This window comes from Mobula birostris, chromosome 10 (genome assembly GCF_030028105.1).
Source record: "Mobula birostris isolate sMobBir1 chromosome 10, sMobBir1.hap1, whole genome shotgun sequence".
Classification (NCBI taxonomy): Eukaryota; Metazoa; Chordata; class Chondrichthyes; order Myliobatiformes; family Myliobatidae; genus Mobula; species Mobula birostris.
Genome location: NC_092379.1, coordinates 22392265 through 22407505, shown reverse-complemented (window position 1 = coordinate 22407505; position 15241 = coordinate 22392265). Strand labels below are relative to the sequence as shown.

At 42.7% G+C, this 15241-nt stretch overlaps 1 protein-coding gene and 1 long non-coding RNA gene across 2 annotated transcripts in view; one reads left to right on the top strand and one right to left on the bottom strand.

Annotated features, from left to right (window-relative positions):
* Positions 1-15241, top strand: part of LOC140203917 (uncharacterized) — a 156420-nt gene that overhangs the window by 75700 nt on the left and 65479 nt on the right. The gene's annotated exons all lie outside the window — the stretch shown is intronic.
* The window catches only part of LOC140203914 (uncharacterized), a 61682-nt gene continuing 55227 nt past the window's right edge, over positions 8787-15241 (bottom strand). Inside the window, exon 11 of the mRNA XM_072270048.1 lies at positions 8787-9117. Within this exon, the coding sequence (XP_072126149.1) occupies positions 9107-9117 (11 nt within the window). The 3' untranslated portion in view covers positions 8787-9106. The remainder of the gene's footprint in view (positions 9118-15241) is intronic.

The window sequence follows — 15241 nt, the reverse complement described above, 5'->3', positions numbered from 1 at the left end:
CAGTTCATTGAACAGAAACTATGGGCAGCAGTCTTTTAAGAGAAATTTCACAAGAAACAGATATAAAGTAATTCCCATTTCTACTATCATCACTGCCTCCATAAAACATCCACTATGGTTCAGGAACTGTGATGTAACTTTAAAAGATCTGTGCTCTTTCAAAGAATTGATGGTGCTGGTATGGGTTCTGAATGAATGGCACAGATGACAGTGAATTATTAGGTATTGTCCCTCTATACTTTTCTTGCTCCCTCTGATTTTTCCTGCTGTAGCCTTAGAGTCTATCCCACTGCGCTCCCCCTGACACACTCACTCCCCATTTCTCTCTCTCTTCTCTGGTTCTCATTTCATTGTTTGTCCCATTTCCCGCATCTCTTTCTCAGTCACTGTTATGGTTTAGTTTTTCAGCTAAATGCAAACAAATCACAGTCAGAATCAGAATCAGGTTTAATATCACTGCCATATGTCGTGACATTTGTTGTTTTGCAGCAGTACATAGCAATATATAATAGGTTTTAAAAACCATTAAATTACAATAAGAAATATTTAAAAAATTAAATTAAGTTAATTGGAACAAGAGAAAGAAAAATAGTAAGATAGTGTTCCTGGGTTCATTGTCCATTCAGAAATTTGACAGTGGAGGGGAAGAAGCTGTTCCTGGAATGCTGAGTATGTGCCTTCAGGCTCCTGAACTTCCTCCTTGATGGTAGAAATGAGACGAGGGCATGCCCTGGATGTTGGGGGTTCTTAATGATGGATGCTGTCATCTTGAGGCATCGAGTTTTGGAGCTGCCCATGATGCTGGGGAGGCTATTGTCCATGATGGAGCAGGCTGAGTTTGCAACTTTCTGCAGCTTTTTCTGATCCTGTGCAGTGGTCCCTTCATACCAGACGGTGATGTAACCAGGTAGACTGATTTTCATGGTACACCTGTAGAAGTTTGTGAGAGTCTTTGGTAACATTTCTTGCAAACATAGTTGAGATACCCCAACAGACAGATGTTTAACTGCATCAGTGGAATAGAGCCTCACATGTGCACATCTGGTGTTCAGAGCAAAGTGACTGAGGACAGTGAGCCCTCAAACAGTGATTCCCTACTTTGACACAGACATTATGTGTGACTCAGTAGTCATTACTGTCTCCTCTTTGTCAGAAACTGTGTGTCCTAATTTATCTTCAGAAGCTTACACTCATAATCAAGACCAACATTCCAGAGAAGTCCTGATGGTCAGGTCCATCACTAGAGGTGATGCCAATAAGACTAAAAGACACAGGAGTAGGAGTAGGCCATTCAGTCCATCTGTCATTCCATCATGGCTGACTTATTATCCCTCTAAGCCCATACTCCTGCCTTCTCCCATAACTTTTGATGCGCTTACTAATCAAGAACCTATCACCCTCCGCTTTATGTATACCAATTGATGGCCACCACAGTCATAGGTGGCATTGAATTCCACACATTCACCACCATCTGGCAAAAGAAATTGCTCCTCGTCTTTGTTCTAAAGAGACCTCCCCCTATTCTGAGGCTCTGCCCTCTGGTCCTAGACTTCTCCACTATAGGAAATGTCCTCTCCACATCCACTCTATCTAGGGCTTTCAATATTTGATAGGTTTCAATGAGGTTCCCCCTCATTCTTCTAAATTCCAGCGAGCACAGGCCCAGAGTCGTCAAACACTCCTGAAACATTAACCCTTTTATTCCTCTTTTTGAGGCTTCTTCCAGGCTCAAAACCTACTTTTATTCACTAGCGTTTGAATCTTCCTGATGTGGCTGATTTTTGGCTTGTGCCTAGGCTCCTGTGTTGTTTATTTTGTGCCTATAAGTTGTGTGCCTTGTTGCTTATATCTGTGTTTCTTGTATTTGTGATTTTAGCTACCTGTTATGGTTTGTTCAGCACTTTGGTCAACATGGGTTGTTTTTAAATGTGCTTTATAAATAAATTTGACTTGACTTGACTTGACTCTTTTGGACCCTCTCCACTGCCAGCACATACTTTCTACGATAAGGGGCCCGAAACTGCTCACAGTGCTCTGAGTATTGTTGTCGGATGAGGATTTAAGTGGAGGCTTTTCAAGCAGACCTTAGCCATCCCAAGAGATAGTGTAACTAGAAGAAGGAGGCATAAGAGACTGAAATCTGGAGGAAGAAATGATCTGCTACAGGAAGGTAGGCCAGGCAGCATCAGAGGGATAGCCAGCATTTCAGGTCAAAACCCTGAGAAGTGTAAAGAGGCAATTGAGAATATAAAGAGGTGAGTAGGTGCAGTGAGAAAGGAGCTGACAGGTGCATCCAGGTGGTACGATGGGCAGATGAAACCAAGGGGGAGGTGAAAAAATGGGTAATGAGATGGGGGATGCAGTTGTTTTGAAGAACAGTGACTCATATTCTGCCTGAGTGGTCCACAAATGAATGATATGAACATCAAAATTTCAAATTTCGGGTAGCCCATAACCCCTTTATTTCTTTCTCTCTCCTTATTCCTTATGAGTTCCCTAGCTTCTCAACCATCCATCTTCTTTCCAATCGCAACCTCAGCCTCTTCCCCTTCGCCACCTGCTTTTGTCTACTTATCACCCACGTGCAATCCATTGGGTCATCATGTTCTTTCTCCCACCCATCCCTCCCTTATCTGGTTCTCCTGGTGACCATTATTTTGCAACTTCCAGAATCTGTGCCATTTGCTGTCTCCATTCCTGGCCTGTACTCACCTGCAGTTTAGAAGAATGGGGAAGGGGGGGGAGTGGAATCTTATTGAAACCTATCGAATATTGAAAGGCCTAGATAGAATGGATATGGAGAGGATGTTTCCTATAGTGAGGGTGTCTAAGGACAGAGAGCATAGAGCAGAGAGATATTGTTATCTTTTGTAGCACCAGAAATCAATAGATAAAAACATGGGGGAGCTAGGGTAACATGTACTTTCTTTTACTTTAGTGAGGCTTGTACATATGATGTGGTGGCATGATGATGTATGCCAATCACATAGTTTTAGATGTAACCCGTAATGAATTATGTAAATAATGAATAATGCTTAATTGAACAATATATTTATAATATTACTAAAATATTAGATACATAACACTCCTCCCTGCTTAGTTATAAATCCTAACTCAATATAGAAAGCATCTCAATACTTATACACACTGTAGATGGTCTACACTATAATACCACTGCTATATAGACATTCACAGCATAGCAAATTTTAGATTGTCCCATTAAGCACTAAAGATTTAATCACTGTGAAGGATTTCCTAACCTTGTGGGATAACGTCTTTCTACTGGGGGGGGGGGGGATCATTCTGCTTGGCAGGTGGAACAAGCTCGTGTTCTGGGGCCTCCTCTGTGTTGCTTGTAGTAGTTGACTCTGGGACTGCAGGAAGTGGTTCTGACAGTTCTGAACACTTTTTGTCGGGATGTGTTGGCATTCAGAGCAGTGCATGGTAAGCTGCTCGATATGCTGATCCATCCCAGGCCAACAGACAAAGCTTTGAGACCATGTTTTCATTTTGTCAATGCCTGTATGACTAGCATGTAGCTTCTCCAACACCTTAGCTCTTAGCTTGAATTCTCAATCCCCACATAAGGCAAACCCCGTCAAGGGCAAGTTAATCCTAGCACTCGTAAAAATGGGGTAACTGGGATTTCTGCTGCACATTCCAGTGATTTTGGGTGGCCATGTAGACCTATGAATGTGTGGGGCCTTTTCTGGTTTCCCTCTGGATCATCTCTGACATAATAGGGAGACTTTCAATTTGCATTTGGGAGAATACATCAAGAGGAGTGTCCTCTTCTGTAAATTTTTCAGGGATTTCCTTTCCCAAGGGTCAACAGGCCACTCCATCAGAATTTCCATGATTAGTTGTCCTCTTGAATTCCATCTTGTAATTGTGACCTCCAAGAAACTGAGCCCATCTCTGCATTTGTGCTGCTGCTTTTAGTGGAACACCCTTCTGTGGATTGAAAATGGACACCAGTGACTGATAATCAGTAATGAGGATAAACTCTCTCCCATGTATGAAACACTTTACATCCAAAAACCAGACTCAAGGGCTCTCTGTCAATCTGTGTGTAATTTTTCTCTGCAACAGTATGGGATCGCGATGTAAAGACTATAGAGCAGTCACTTCCATCACTCATAATATGGACACTACAGCAGATATACCATAAGGCAAGGCATCACAGGCAGGCTTCACTGGATGCTGTGGATCATAATGCTGCTGTCACCATTTCCTTTAACTTTTGGAAAGCTACTTCACACTGCTTTGCACATTGCCATTTATTCCCAATCTGTAGTAATGTGTTCAAGGGAGGAGCCCATTAGCCAGTTTTGGCAGGAACCTGTTAGAGTAATCGACAAATCCTAAAATGGACCGCAACTGCGATGTGTCCTTAGGCCTTGGGGGCATCCACCACTGCTTGAATTTTCTCAGCACACTTGTGTAAGCCTTGAGCATCAATGATGTGACCACAGTAAGTTGTGTCCACATATGTTGTGTCATGCTGTGTGCCCACAATCTTTGAATCTATTTAACACTGTCTTGAGATTTTGGAGATGTTTCTTGGGATGGTGTCATCTATATCTTTCTGCCAGGGTGCAGGTGTAGGTGCTACTCCAACAATAAGCCTAATATAGCAATAAAACACTCTGGACTCTTCTTCCATCTCCATCTGTAGGTCAGCCTCAGCTAAGTCCACTTTGCTGCAGTGTTTCTCTCCAGAAAGCTTTGCAAAGATATCCTCTATCCTGAGCATTGGGTATTAATCTACTTTCTGTACTGGGTTGATGGTGACTTTAAAATCACCACAGATCCTGACGGACCCATTCTTTGGCGACTGGGAACACTGGCATTGCCCATGGACTCCATTTAACCTTGAAAAGAATTTCTTTAATCTTCATGCTCTCTGGCTCACTGGCTACTTATTGGAGATAGTATAAGGAACTGGATGAGCTTTGTAAAACTTGGGTGTGGCACCTTCATTTAGCACTATTTTATCCTTGACCACTTCTGAGCCATCATCCAGTACCTTTCTCAATGCGCTTTCAGTTTACTCCATTGCAGGGATGTGATATGCAAATGGTTGATGAATCTCCAATCAAATTGCAGTTGTCTCAGCCAATCGCAGCCCCACAATGCTGGCCCTCCTGTTATTCCCACATGCAAGCTCAATATAGCTTGATGGTTGTTGTATTTTCACTGTTACAAATGTCATTCTCACAGGAGTTATCTCTTCTCCAGTATAAGTTTTTAGAAGGATATCTGCAGGCTTCAGTTCAGTATCTTTGAAATTCTCTTCAAACTCATTGAATTACAGAAACAAAGGGGCCACTGTCCAATTCCACCTTAATTCATTTGCCATTCACTTCTGGAGTAAGCCACATTATTTGTCTCTTGTTAGTTTTCATATTGTAAATCATTAGGCTACTCAGTCTGGTGTAACCTCTCATCATTATCAAATCTTTCATTGACAGCATGCAGATCAGTGCACTCTTTGAAACTGCAACGTGACTTTTTATATTTTTCACTTCCCCATGCAGTACATTTATTTTTGTTTGCCCAACATGCTCTTTGTATGTGTCCTACTTTGTTGCATTTTCTGCAAGTTTCACCTTTAAACCTGCGTTGGACTGGTGTATGTGAGCCTCCATCCCTCCGCCTCCTGTCTTCTCCTATCATTTTGGATCTCCCCCTCCCCCTCCAACTTCAAATCCCTTACTCACTCTTCCTTCAGTTAGTCCTGACGAAGGGTCTCGGCCTGAAACGTCGACTGCACCTCTTCCTAGAGATGCTGCCTGGCCTGCTGCATTCACCAGCAACTTTTATGTGTGTAGCCTCTATCACAATGGTTACACAATTTGTTCAGCCAGGCAGGTTTCTTATTAGATGTAATTTTATTCACGCTCACTTTCATTCCTAACTGCAATTCAATTTCATTGATACAGCTATTTCAACAGCTCTTTTAAATGTAGGTTGTGCTTGTTAGAAGGCATTCTTGAATGTTTCTGGTAAGAGTCTACAAACTAACTGATTTCTCAGTGCATCATTAAGCTCATCACTGAACTGTCAATGCTCAAACAATCTCTTCAGTTCAGTCCTGCACACTGGAATGGACTTTCCTTCCTCTTGATTCCACTTATGAAACCTAAAGTGTTTTGCTTCTAAATGTTCCTGCTACATTTTCACAATATCAGCAAAGCTGGCTTTGTCTGGTTTGGTTGGAGCAGTCAAACTTCTAAGTAAACTGTATGCTTTTCTACCTAATGCACTCAGCAAAACTGGCACTCACTTTTCATTGGCTATTTCATTTGACTACTGTTATATTTTGTAACTTCAGAAATTAATCACAAGAAAAACGCTAGAGTGCCAAGGATAATGGGTATTCCGTTTTTATTTTAGCAAGCCACACATATATGACATGGTGGCATGATGATGTATGCCATTCATGTACTTTTACACATAATCCGAAATGAATTATGTAAGCAGTGGAGAACGCTTAATCAAACAATATATTTGCAATACCACTCAAATATTACTGAAATATTAAATACACAACAGATATCCCTTTAGAACAGAGATGAGAAAGTTTTTCTTTAGCCACAGGGTGGTGGGTCTGCATAGTTCATTGCCACAGTTGGCTGTGGAGTCTGTCAATGGGTATATTTAAAGTGGAGCTTGATAGGTTCTTGATTAATAAGTGCGTCAAAGGTTGTGGAGAGTTGGCATGAGAATTGGGTTGAGAGGGATAGTAAATCAGTTATGATGGAAAGGTGGAGCAGACATGACAGGCTGAATGGCCTATTCCTGCTCCTATGTGTTATGGACATGGTTTTATGACTTCCTATCTCCACCACCCCCTACGTTACCTGGCTTCATCTGCCCATCAACACCCACCACCTCACCCCCCCCGTACTTAACTCCACCTAACACCTGACAGTTCCTGTCTCACTCTTCCTTTAGACAGCACAATAGGAGAGTTACCCTTGGTAATCAGATCAAATATCTTTTCATGCATTTATCAGCAAAACCCAAATGATCTGGCCATGAGCAATTTACTGTGTGGGAGTTTGCTTGGAGTAAATTGTGACATGGACTAGGAAAGACCATGGTCCAATCCATTCATCTTCTGTCACATGCCACAGTGATAATGGAGTTGTTGAGCAATGATTGCACTAGTTGTTGACTAATGACTAACAATCTCTGTCCATTCATCTACTGCAGATCCAGGTATAGTGTGGGAAGCAGTTGGACACTATAGATACAAAATCACCTATTTCTCCATGAGTGCTCATCACCTCCCTAGAAACAAGAATAATACAAAATACGAACAGGCTCTTCCACAAATGACATCTGCACTAAACATGATGCTGAATTAAGTGAAATGCTTTCTTCCTGTACATGACCCATATCACTCCATACCCTGCATATTCAAGGAACTATCTAACAGCCTGTTAACGCCACTGTTGTATATATTTCTGCCACTACCACTGGCAGCTGTTCGAGGCGCCTTCCACTCTGTTTACCAAACTTGCCATGCGTGTCTCCTTTAATGTTCTTTCCCCTCACCACAGATGCATGCCCTCCGGTGTTTCATGGTAATACCCGGGGGAAAAAGATTCCCATTGTCCACCTTATTTACGCATTATTATTTTATAAAGTCGATGAGGACTCTTCTCAGACTTCCATCGCTCCAGCGAAAACAACCAAAGTTTGTCTGACCTCTCATTATAGTTCATACCTTCCAATATCTGTATCCCTCTGCTAAGGGCCCTTCTGTTATTTGGCTACGTCGCCCTTAATTTAACCTCCCAACATGCACCACATCACACTTGTTTGGCCTAAATTCCATCTGCCATTTCTATAACTGATCGATACCCTCTGACCTCTACATCCGCCAGTCTTACTATCCCACCCATCTACAGTTTCCCCCAAGCCGTCATCATATGCAACAGAGTCTCCAATGCTGAGCTCTGCAGAACACAATGTTGTGGGCTGAAGGGCCTTTTCCTGTGCTGTACTGTTCTGTGTTCTGTGTACCACTGACCTTGGACCTCCATCCAGAGGAACAACCCTTCCATCTGAGCAAGCCAAGACTGAATCTGAGCTACCAAGTTTCAAACTGTAGTTCTGTAACATTTAAGATCCTCCAGATTAGCCTACTAAGAATGATCTTGTCAAATGACTAATGACCATGTAGATAACGTTCACTACCCTATCCTTTTCAATCACCTCCAATGCCCCCTCAACAAACTCAGTCTTGTATGTAAGGCATGATCTGGCTTGCACAAAACCGCACCTGACTGTCCCTAATCTGCACATGCTTTTCCAATGCACATGGATCCTATTTGTCAGAGTCCTCTCCAGTTGCTTCACTACCACTGATGTGAAGCTCATTGGCCTATCATTTCCAAGGTTTTCTCTCTTTTCCTTCTTGAGCAAAGGAAAAACATTGGCTACTCTCTAGTCCTCTGGGACCTCACATTTTGCAAGTGAAGACACAAAGATCTTTGTCAAGGCCTCAAGAATCTCCTCCCTTGCTTCTTTCAATAACCCAGAATATATCCCACCAGGCAGTGAGGACTTACCCTCATTCATGCACCTAGAAAGACCAAGCACTATCCTCTTCTTGATCTCGAAATGACCGAGCAATTAGAATACTCACACCAATATTGCAATCCTTCATGATCTTTCTCTGTCCCAAGTTATTTACTTACTGTCTCTCAAAAAAAACAGTGAGGGACACTTACAACCAAAACATTTTCACATGACGTTTATTGAAAATGGATTGATACATTGACATGTAAATAGATTTAATACTATGTGTGATCACACACAGCACTGAAAGTTATCCAGCTGCTCAGAGATTTGTGGCGAATCATGCCATTTGATTAATATGCTTTGAATTTTGTTCTCAATGAGCTGGGTCAGTTAATAATCATCAAACTAATAAAACAATTACTTTATAGATGGAATCATGAAGAGGCAGACACAAGATCTAAAACAAATAGTCAGAACACGTGAAATATTGACACAGGGTGGGTTTGCTGGGAGATTTATCGATGCTTCCGAACAGATTGGTTGTGATCGACTCATATCCCACCAAATTTCAGTCTGTATCTGTGGAGAGGGAGATAGTATTAACATTTCAGGTCAAAGACCTCCCTGTACCTTTCCTCTACATATCGAATTGTAAGCAGTGGCAATATTTTGATCTTTACACAGATCATGTAATACATTTTTTCACTCCATAGGGTGTAACTAAATTCACCAGCATCTTCATCAGAATGCTGAGTGATCAGGCTGTATTTTACATACTGTCCGGCTGACTACCCCATGTAGGGGCAGAGTCAGAGAGACAGAGTGTCAGAGAGTGAGGCACACAGAGGTGAGAGAGTGAGAGAGTGAGAGAAATGCTCTGTTGCAAATTTTGTTACTAACGAAGCACAAATCAGAGGCTGGGATTCCATTCAAAGGCAGAGGGAAAGACCATTTTGAAGAAGAGTATCAGGTGCCTTCTGGGTTCCTGTTCAGTGAAGTGGTTTGGATTATCCTCAAGTTAGGAAGGCTATTTCAGTGATACTGTACAGTATCTCTAAGGTCAGACTTCTGGATTAGAGCCATGCACAACAATTCGGTTTTCACCTAAATCTGGCACAATTTATAGGACAAAGTAAACATTTTCAATAATGGGATGAGTTCCAGGACCCTACCTGGGATGTTCTTCACTTGCTTCCTGATACTGCTGTTGGAGGGGGGATGAATCACTGTACAGCTGAAGACTGATTCTGACTTCCAATCCTGTAAACTCACGGTCAGGAAGTGTCTGGCACTGAAAGTCCACCCCTGCTCCAGAGCGGACGGAGTAGCGCTGGTGTTAAATTCAAGCATGCTCTTTCCACTGAGGTTGGGTGAGACTACAACCAGAGGTCATGGGTTGAGGGTGAAAGGTGAAATGTTTAACAGGAACATGAGGGGAAACTTCTTCACTCAGAAGGTCATGAGAGTGTGGAACAAGCTGCCAGTGCAAGTGGTGCATGTGAGCTTGATTTCAACAAGAAGTTTGGATAGGTACTTGGATAGTAGGGATATGGAGGGCTAAGGTCCTGGTGCAGGTCAATGGAAATAGGCAGATTAAATAATTTTGGCATGGACTAGATGGGCCGAAGGGCCTGTTTCTATGCTGTACTTCTCTATGACTCTCTCAATTTGCTGCAAATCCCTCATATGAAAATGCTCTCTCCCTCTGCCTTTCAACGCAATCCCAGCCTCCGATCAGTGTCTCAGTTGTGACTGAATTTCCAGCAGAGCAGCTCTCCCTCTGCTCCTGTGTGGGAATAGTCAGCCTGGATAATGTGTAGAAGCCTCTGGAGGGCGGCCTGAACACACAACATTCTGACAATGCAGCTGGAAATTTCAGTTACATGCTTCCAAAATGATTAAGATTCTTAGGAGCCACAGTGACTTGGCTGACTGCATTCAGAATAGGCTTGCCCATTGAGGACAGAAGGTAGTGATCGATAGGTCCTAATCTGGAGAAAAGTGTGTGACCAGTGGTGCTCAGCAGAAGAATGTAATGGGAAAGTCTGCAGTTTGTGCTACATGTAACCTGAAAGAAAATGTGGATGGCTTGGTTAATGAGTGTGCAGAGGATACAAAGATTGTGGCAATGAATTCCCCAGATTCAATATCCGCTTAGCTAAAGAAATTCCTCCTCATATAATGTTTTAATGGCATGCAGTTGTGACCTCTGGTCCTAAATACCACCACGACAGGACATATCATTTCCATGTCCACTTTATCTTGGCCTTTCAATAATCAATAGGGTTCAAAGAGATTTTTAAACTACAGCAAGTAAAGGCTCAGAGGCATCAAACATTCCTCATAAATTAACCGCTTCATTCCCAGAATTATTCATGTAAACTTCCTCCGGACCCTCCCCAATGCCAGCACATCCTTTCTTAGATAAATAGCCCAAAACTGTTCACAATGCTCAATGTGGTCAGTAAGACCAATGCCTTTCAGAGCCTCAACTTTATAACATTATTCTTATAATGGTGGCCCTATTATAGGAAGGATGTGTAGGCCTTGGCAAGGAAAGCACAGGAGCACTTTCAGGCCTGCTTTGATTCGGTGGACTAGACTGCATTCAGGGATTCAACTTTGATTTTGGATGAGCATGCTGCAGATGTTACTGACTTCATTAAACCTGTGTGGATGAGTGTGTGCCTGCAAAAACCTGCTGTACATTTCCAAACCAAAAGCCCTAGATGAACCAGGAGGTCCATCATCTGCTAAAGGCTAGATCTGTGGCATTTAAGTCTGGTGACCTAGGTCTGTACAAAAAATCCAGATATGACTTGCAGAGGGCTATTTCTAGAGCGAGGGAACAAGTCCATTTGGAGGCGACATCCAATGAGTGTCAACTCTGGCAGGTTTGCAGGATATTACTTCCTACAAAGCAAAACCCAATAGCATGAATCGCAGCGATGCTTCACTACCAGATGAATTCAATGCCTTCTATGCCCACTTTGAAAGGGAGAATATACCTGTAGCTGTGAACATCCCTGTTGCACCTGGTGACCCTGTGATCTCTGCCTCAGAGGCCGATGTTAGGCTGTCCTGAACAAGGGTGAACCCTCATAAGGTGGCAGATGCCGGATGATGCTGAGGATGTTCCATGAGTTCGTGCTGGCCAGTGCGATCATGTTTGCTGTTGTGTGCTGGGGCAGCAGGCTGAGGGTAGCAGACACCAACAGAATAAACAAACTCATTCATAAGGCCAGTGATGTTGTGGGGATGGAACTGGACTCTCTCACGGTGGTGTCTGAAAAGAGGATGTTGTCCAAGTTGCATGCCATCTTGGGCAATGTCTCCCATCCACTACCTATTGTACTGGTTGGGCACAGGAGTACATTCAGCCAGAGACTCATTCCACCGAGATGCAACACAGAGTGTCATAGGAGGTCATTCCTGCCTGTGGCCATCAAACTTTACAACTCCTCCCTTGGAGGGTCAGACACCCTGAGCCAATAGGCTGGACCTGGACTTACTTCCTGGCATAATTTACATATTACTATTTAACTGTTTATGGTTTTATTACTATTTAATTATTTATGGTGCAACTGTAATGAAAACGAATTTCTCCCGGGATCAATAAAGTATGACTATGGAGTATCTGGTAAGGCTCTGAAGACTTATCTGCCAACCAACTGATGGGAGTATTCAAGGACAATTTCAATCTCTCACTGTTATGGTCAGAAGTTCCCACCCGCTTCAAAAAGGAAAGAATTATACCAGTGCCTAAGAAGAATAGTGTGAGCTTCCCTAACGACTATCGACCAGTAGCACTCACATCTACAGTAATGAAATGCTTGGAGAGTTTGGACATGGCTGGAATGAATTCCTGCCTCAGCAAGGATTTGGAGACACTAGAATTTCCCTATTGCCACATAAGGTCTGCAGCAGATGTGATCTCAATGGCTTTTCACACAGACTTAGACCACCTGATCAATACAAACACCTATGTGAGGATGCTGTTCATTAACTATAGCTCAGCATTCCCACAGTACTGATCGATAAGCCACAGAACCTGGGCCTCTGTATCTCCCTCTGCAATTAGGTTCTTGACTTCCCAACAGGAAGACCACAATCTGTTCAGATTGATGATAATATCTCCTCCTCGCTGATGATCAATACTGGTGCACCTTAGCCCAATGCTCTACTCCATCTACAACCATGACTGTGAGGCTAGGTATCAAATGCGATCTATAAATTTGCTGATGATACAACCATTGTTGGTAGAACCTCAGATGGAGACAAAAGGGCCAACAGGAGCGAGATATACCAACTAGTGGAGTGCTATTGCAGCAACAAACTTGCTCTCAAAGTCAGCAAGAAAAAGAGCTGATTGTGGACTTCTGGAGGTGTAAGAAGAAGGAACACATACCAATCCTCATAGAGGGATTGAAAGTGGAAAGAGTGAGCAATTTCAAGTTTCTGGCTGTCAAGATCTCTGAGGATCTAACCTGGTCCCAACATATCGATGCAGCTTTGAAAAAGGCAAGACAGTGACTATATTTCATTAAGAATTTGCAGAGATTTGGCATGTCAGTTAAAACACTCAAAAACTTTTATAGATGTACTATGGAGAGTATTCTGACAGGCTGCATCACTGTTTGGTATGGGGGTGCTACTGCACAGGACCGAAAGAAGCTACAGAAAGTTGTAAAAGTAGTTAGCTCCTTCATGATACTAGCCTCTGTAGTATCCAAGACATCTTCAAGGAGCAGTGCCTCAGGAAGATAGATAGTTAGTTAGATAGATAGAAACATAGAAACATAGACAACCTACAGTAAATTACAGGCCCTTCGGCCCACAATGCTGTGCGGAACATGTCCTTACTTAGGAAATTACCTATGTTTACCCATAGCCCTCTATTTTTCTAAGCTTTGTGTACCTATCCAGGAGTCTCTTAAAAGACCCTATCGTATCCACCTCCACCACCATAACACTATGAAGAAGAAGAAGAAAGCCCTTAACTCTGAATGGAGCCATCGGGAGGCCATCATGATGGCCTTTTATTTGCAGGCTTTCTTATTATTACGAGGCTGGGTTGCTAGCTTGGCGCTCAACCCAGCGCGGATGGAAAGCGTGCAAGGGAGTCGGCTGGATTTGAACTCAGCCCTCCTTAGTCCGGCGCTGATGCCACTACGCCACTAGCCAGCTGACCCTATCTATACCCCTTCTAATTTAGTACACCTCTATCAAATCTCCTCTCAATCTTCTACATTCCAAAGAATATAGTCCTAACCTATTCAGTCTTTCTCTATACGGACTAGAAGGGCCGAGATGGCCTGGTTCCATTCTGTAATTGCTATACCTCAGGTCCTCCAGACTCAGGAACATACTTGTAAATTTTCTTCGCACTATTTCAACCTTATTTACATCTTTCCTGTAAGTAGGTGTCCAAAACTGCACACAATAGTCCAAATTAGGTCTCACTAATGTCTAAGACAACTTCAACAAAACATTCAAGTTCAGGTTTAATAATCAAGTACATTTATTGTCAAAGAATTCATTATTGTACAATCTTGAGATTAGCTTTCTCACAGGTAGCCACAAAGCAAGAAACTCTAAATAGCTCATTTAAAAAAAAGACCACATCTGGTGTACAAAAGAAAGAAAAAAAACGCAAAACATGTAAGCAATTGAAGCAAACAACAACATTCCAAACCTAAACTGAGTCTGCAGGTATGAACCCAGGAGCAGCCCGGAGGTTGCCCAAAGCAGTTCATCATATTAGCAGGTACGGAGCACAACATCCTATCTCGTGTACTCAATACATTGATTTATGAAGTCCAATGTGCTAGCAGCTTTCATGATCCTATCTACCTGTGACACCACTTTCAATGAATTATGTATCTGTACTCCCAACCCCTTTGTTCTACCACACTCCTCAGTGCCCTAACATTCAATGTGTGAAACCTACCCTGGATGGTCCTACTGAAGTGCAAAACCTTACACTTGTCTGCGTTAAATTCCATTTCCTAATTTTCATTCAATTTTTCCAGCTGATGCAGATCCCTCTGCAAGCCATGCTAGCCTTCCTTGTTGTCCACTACACCTCCAATCTTGGTGTCAACAGAAATTTGCTGATCCAATTAACCACATTATCATCCAGATCATTGACAGAGTTAACAAACAATGGACCCAGCACCATTCCCTGTGGTACTCTGCTAGTCACAGGTCTCCAGAGGCAACCATATACCACCACACTCTGGCTTCTTCCACAAATCCAATTTATTGCCTCATCTTGAATGCCAAGCGAACGAACCTTCTCGACCAGCCTCTCATGCGGTACTTTGTCAAGTGCCTTACTAAAGTGCATGTAGACAACATCCACTGTCTTGCCTTCATTGACGTTCCTAGTAACTCCCTCAATAACCTCCTTAAGATTGGTTAGATGTGCCCTACACACACAAAACCATGCTGACTATCCTTAATCAGTCCATATTAATCCAAATACTCATGTATCTGGTCCCATAGGATACCTTCCCATAATTTTCCCGCAACTTATGTCAGACTCACCGGCTTATAATTTCCTGGTTTCTGTTTATATGACCATAAAACCATAAGATACAAGAGCAGAAGTAGGCTATTCGGCCCATTAAGTCTGCTCCGTCATTCCATTATGGGTTGATCCAGTCATCCCCACTCCCCTGCATTCTCTCCATGCCCTTTG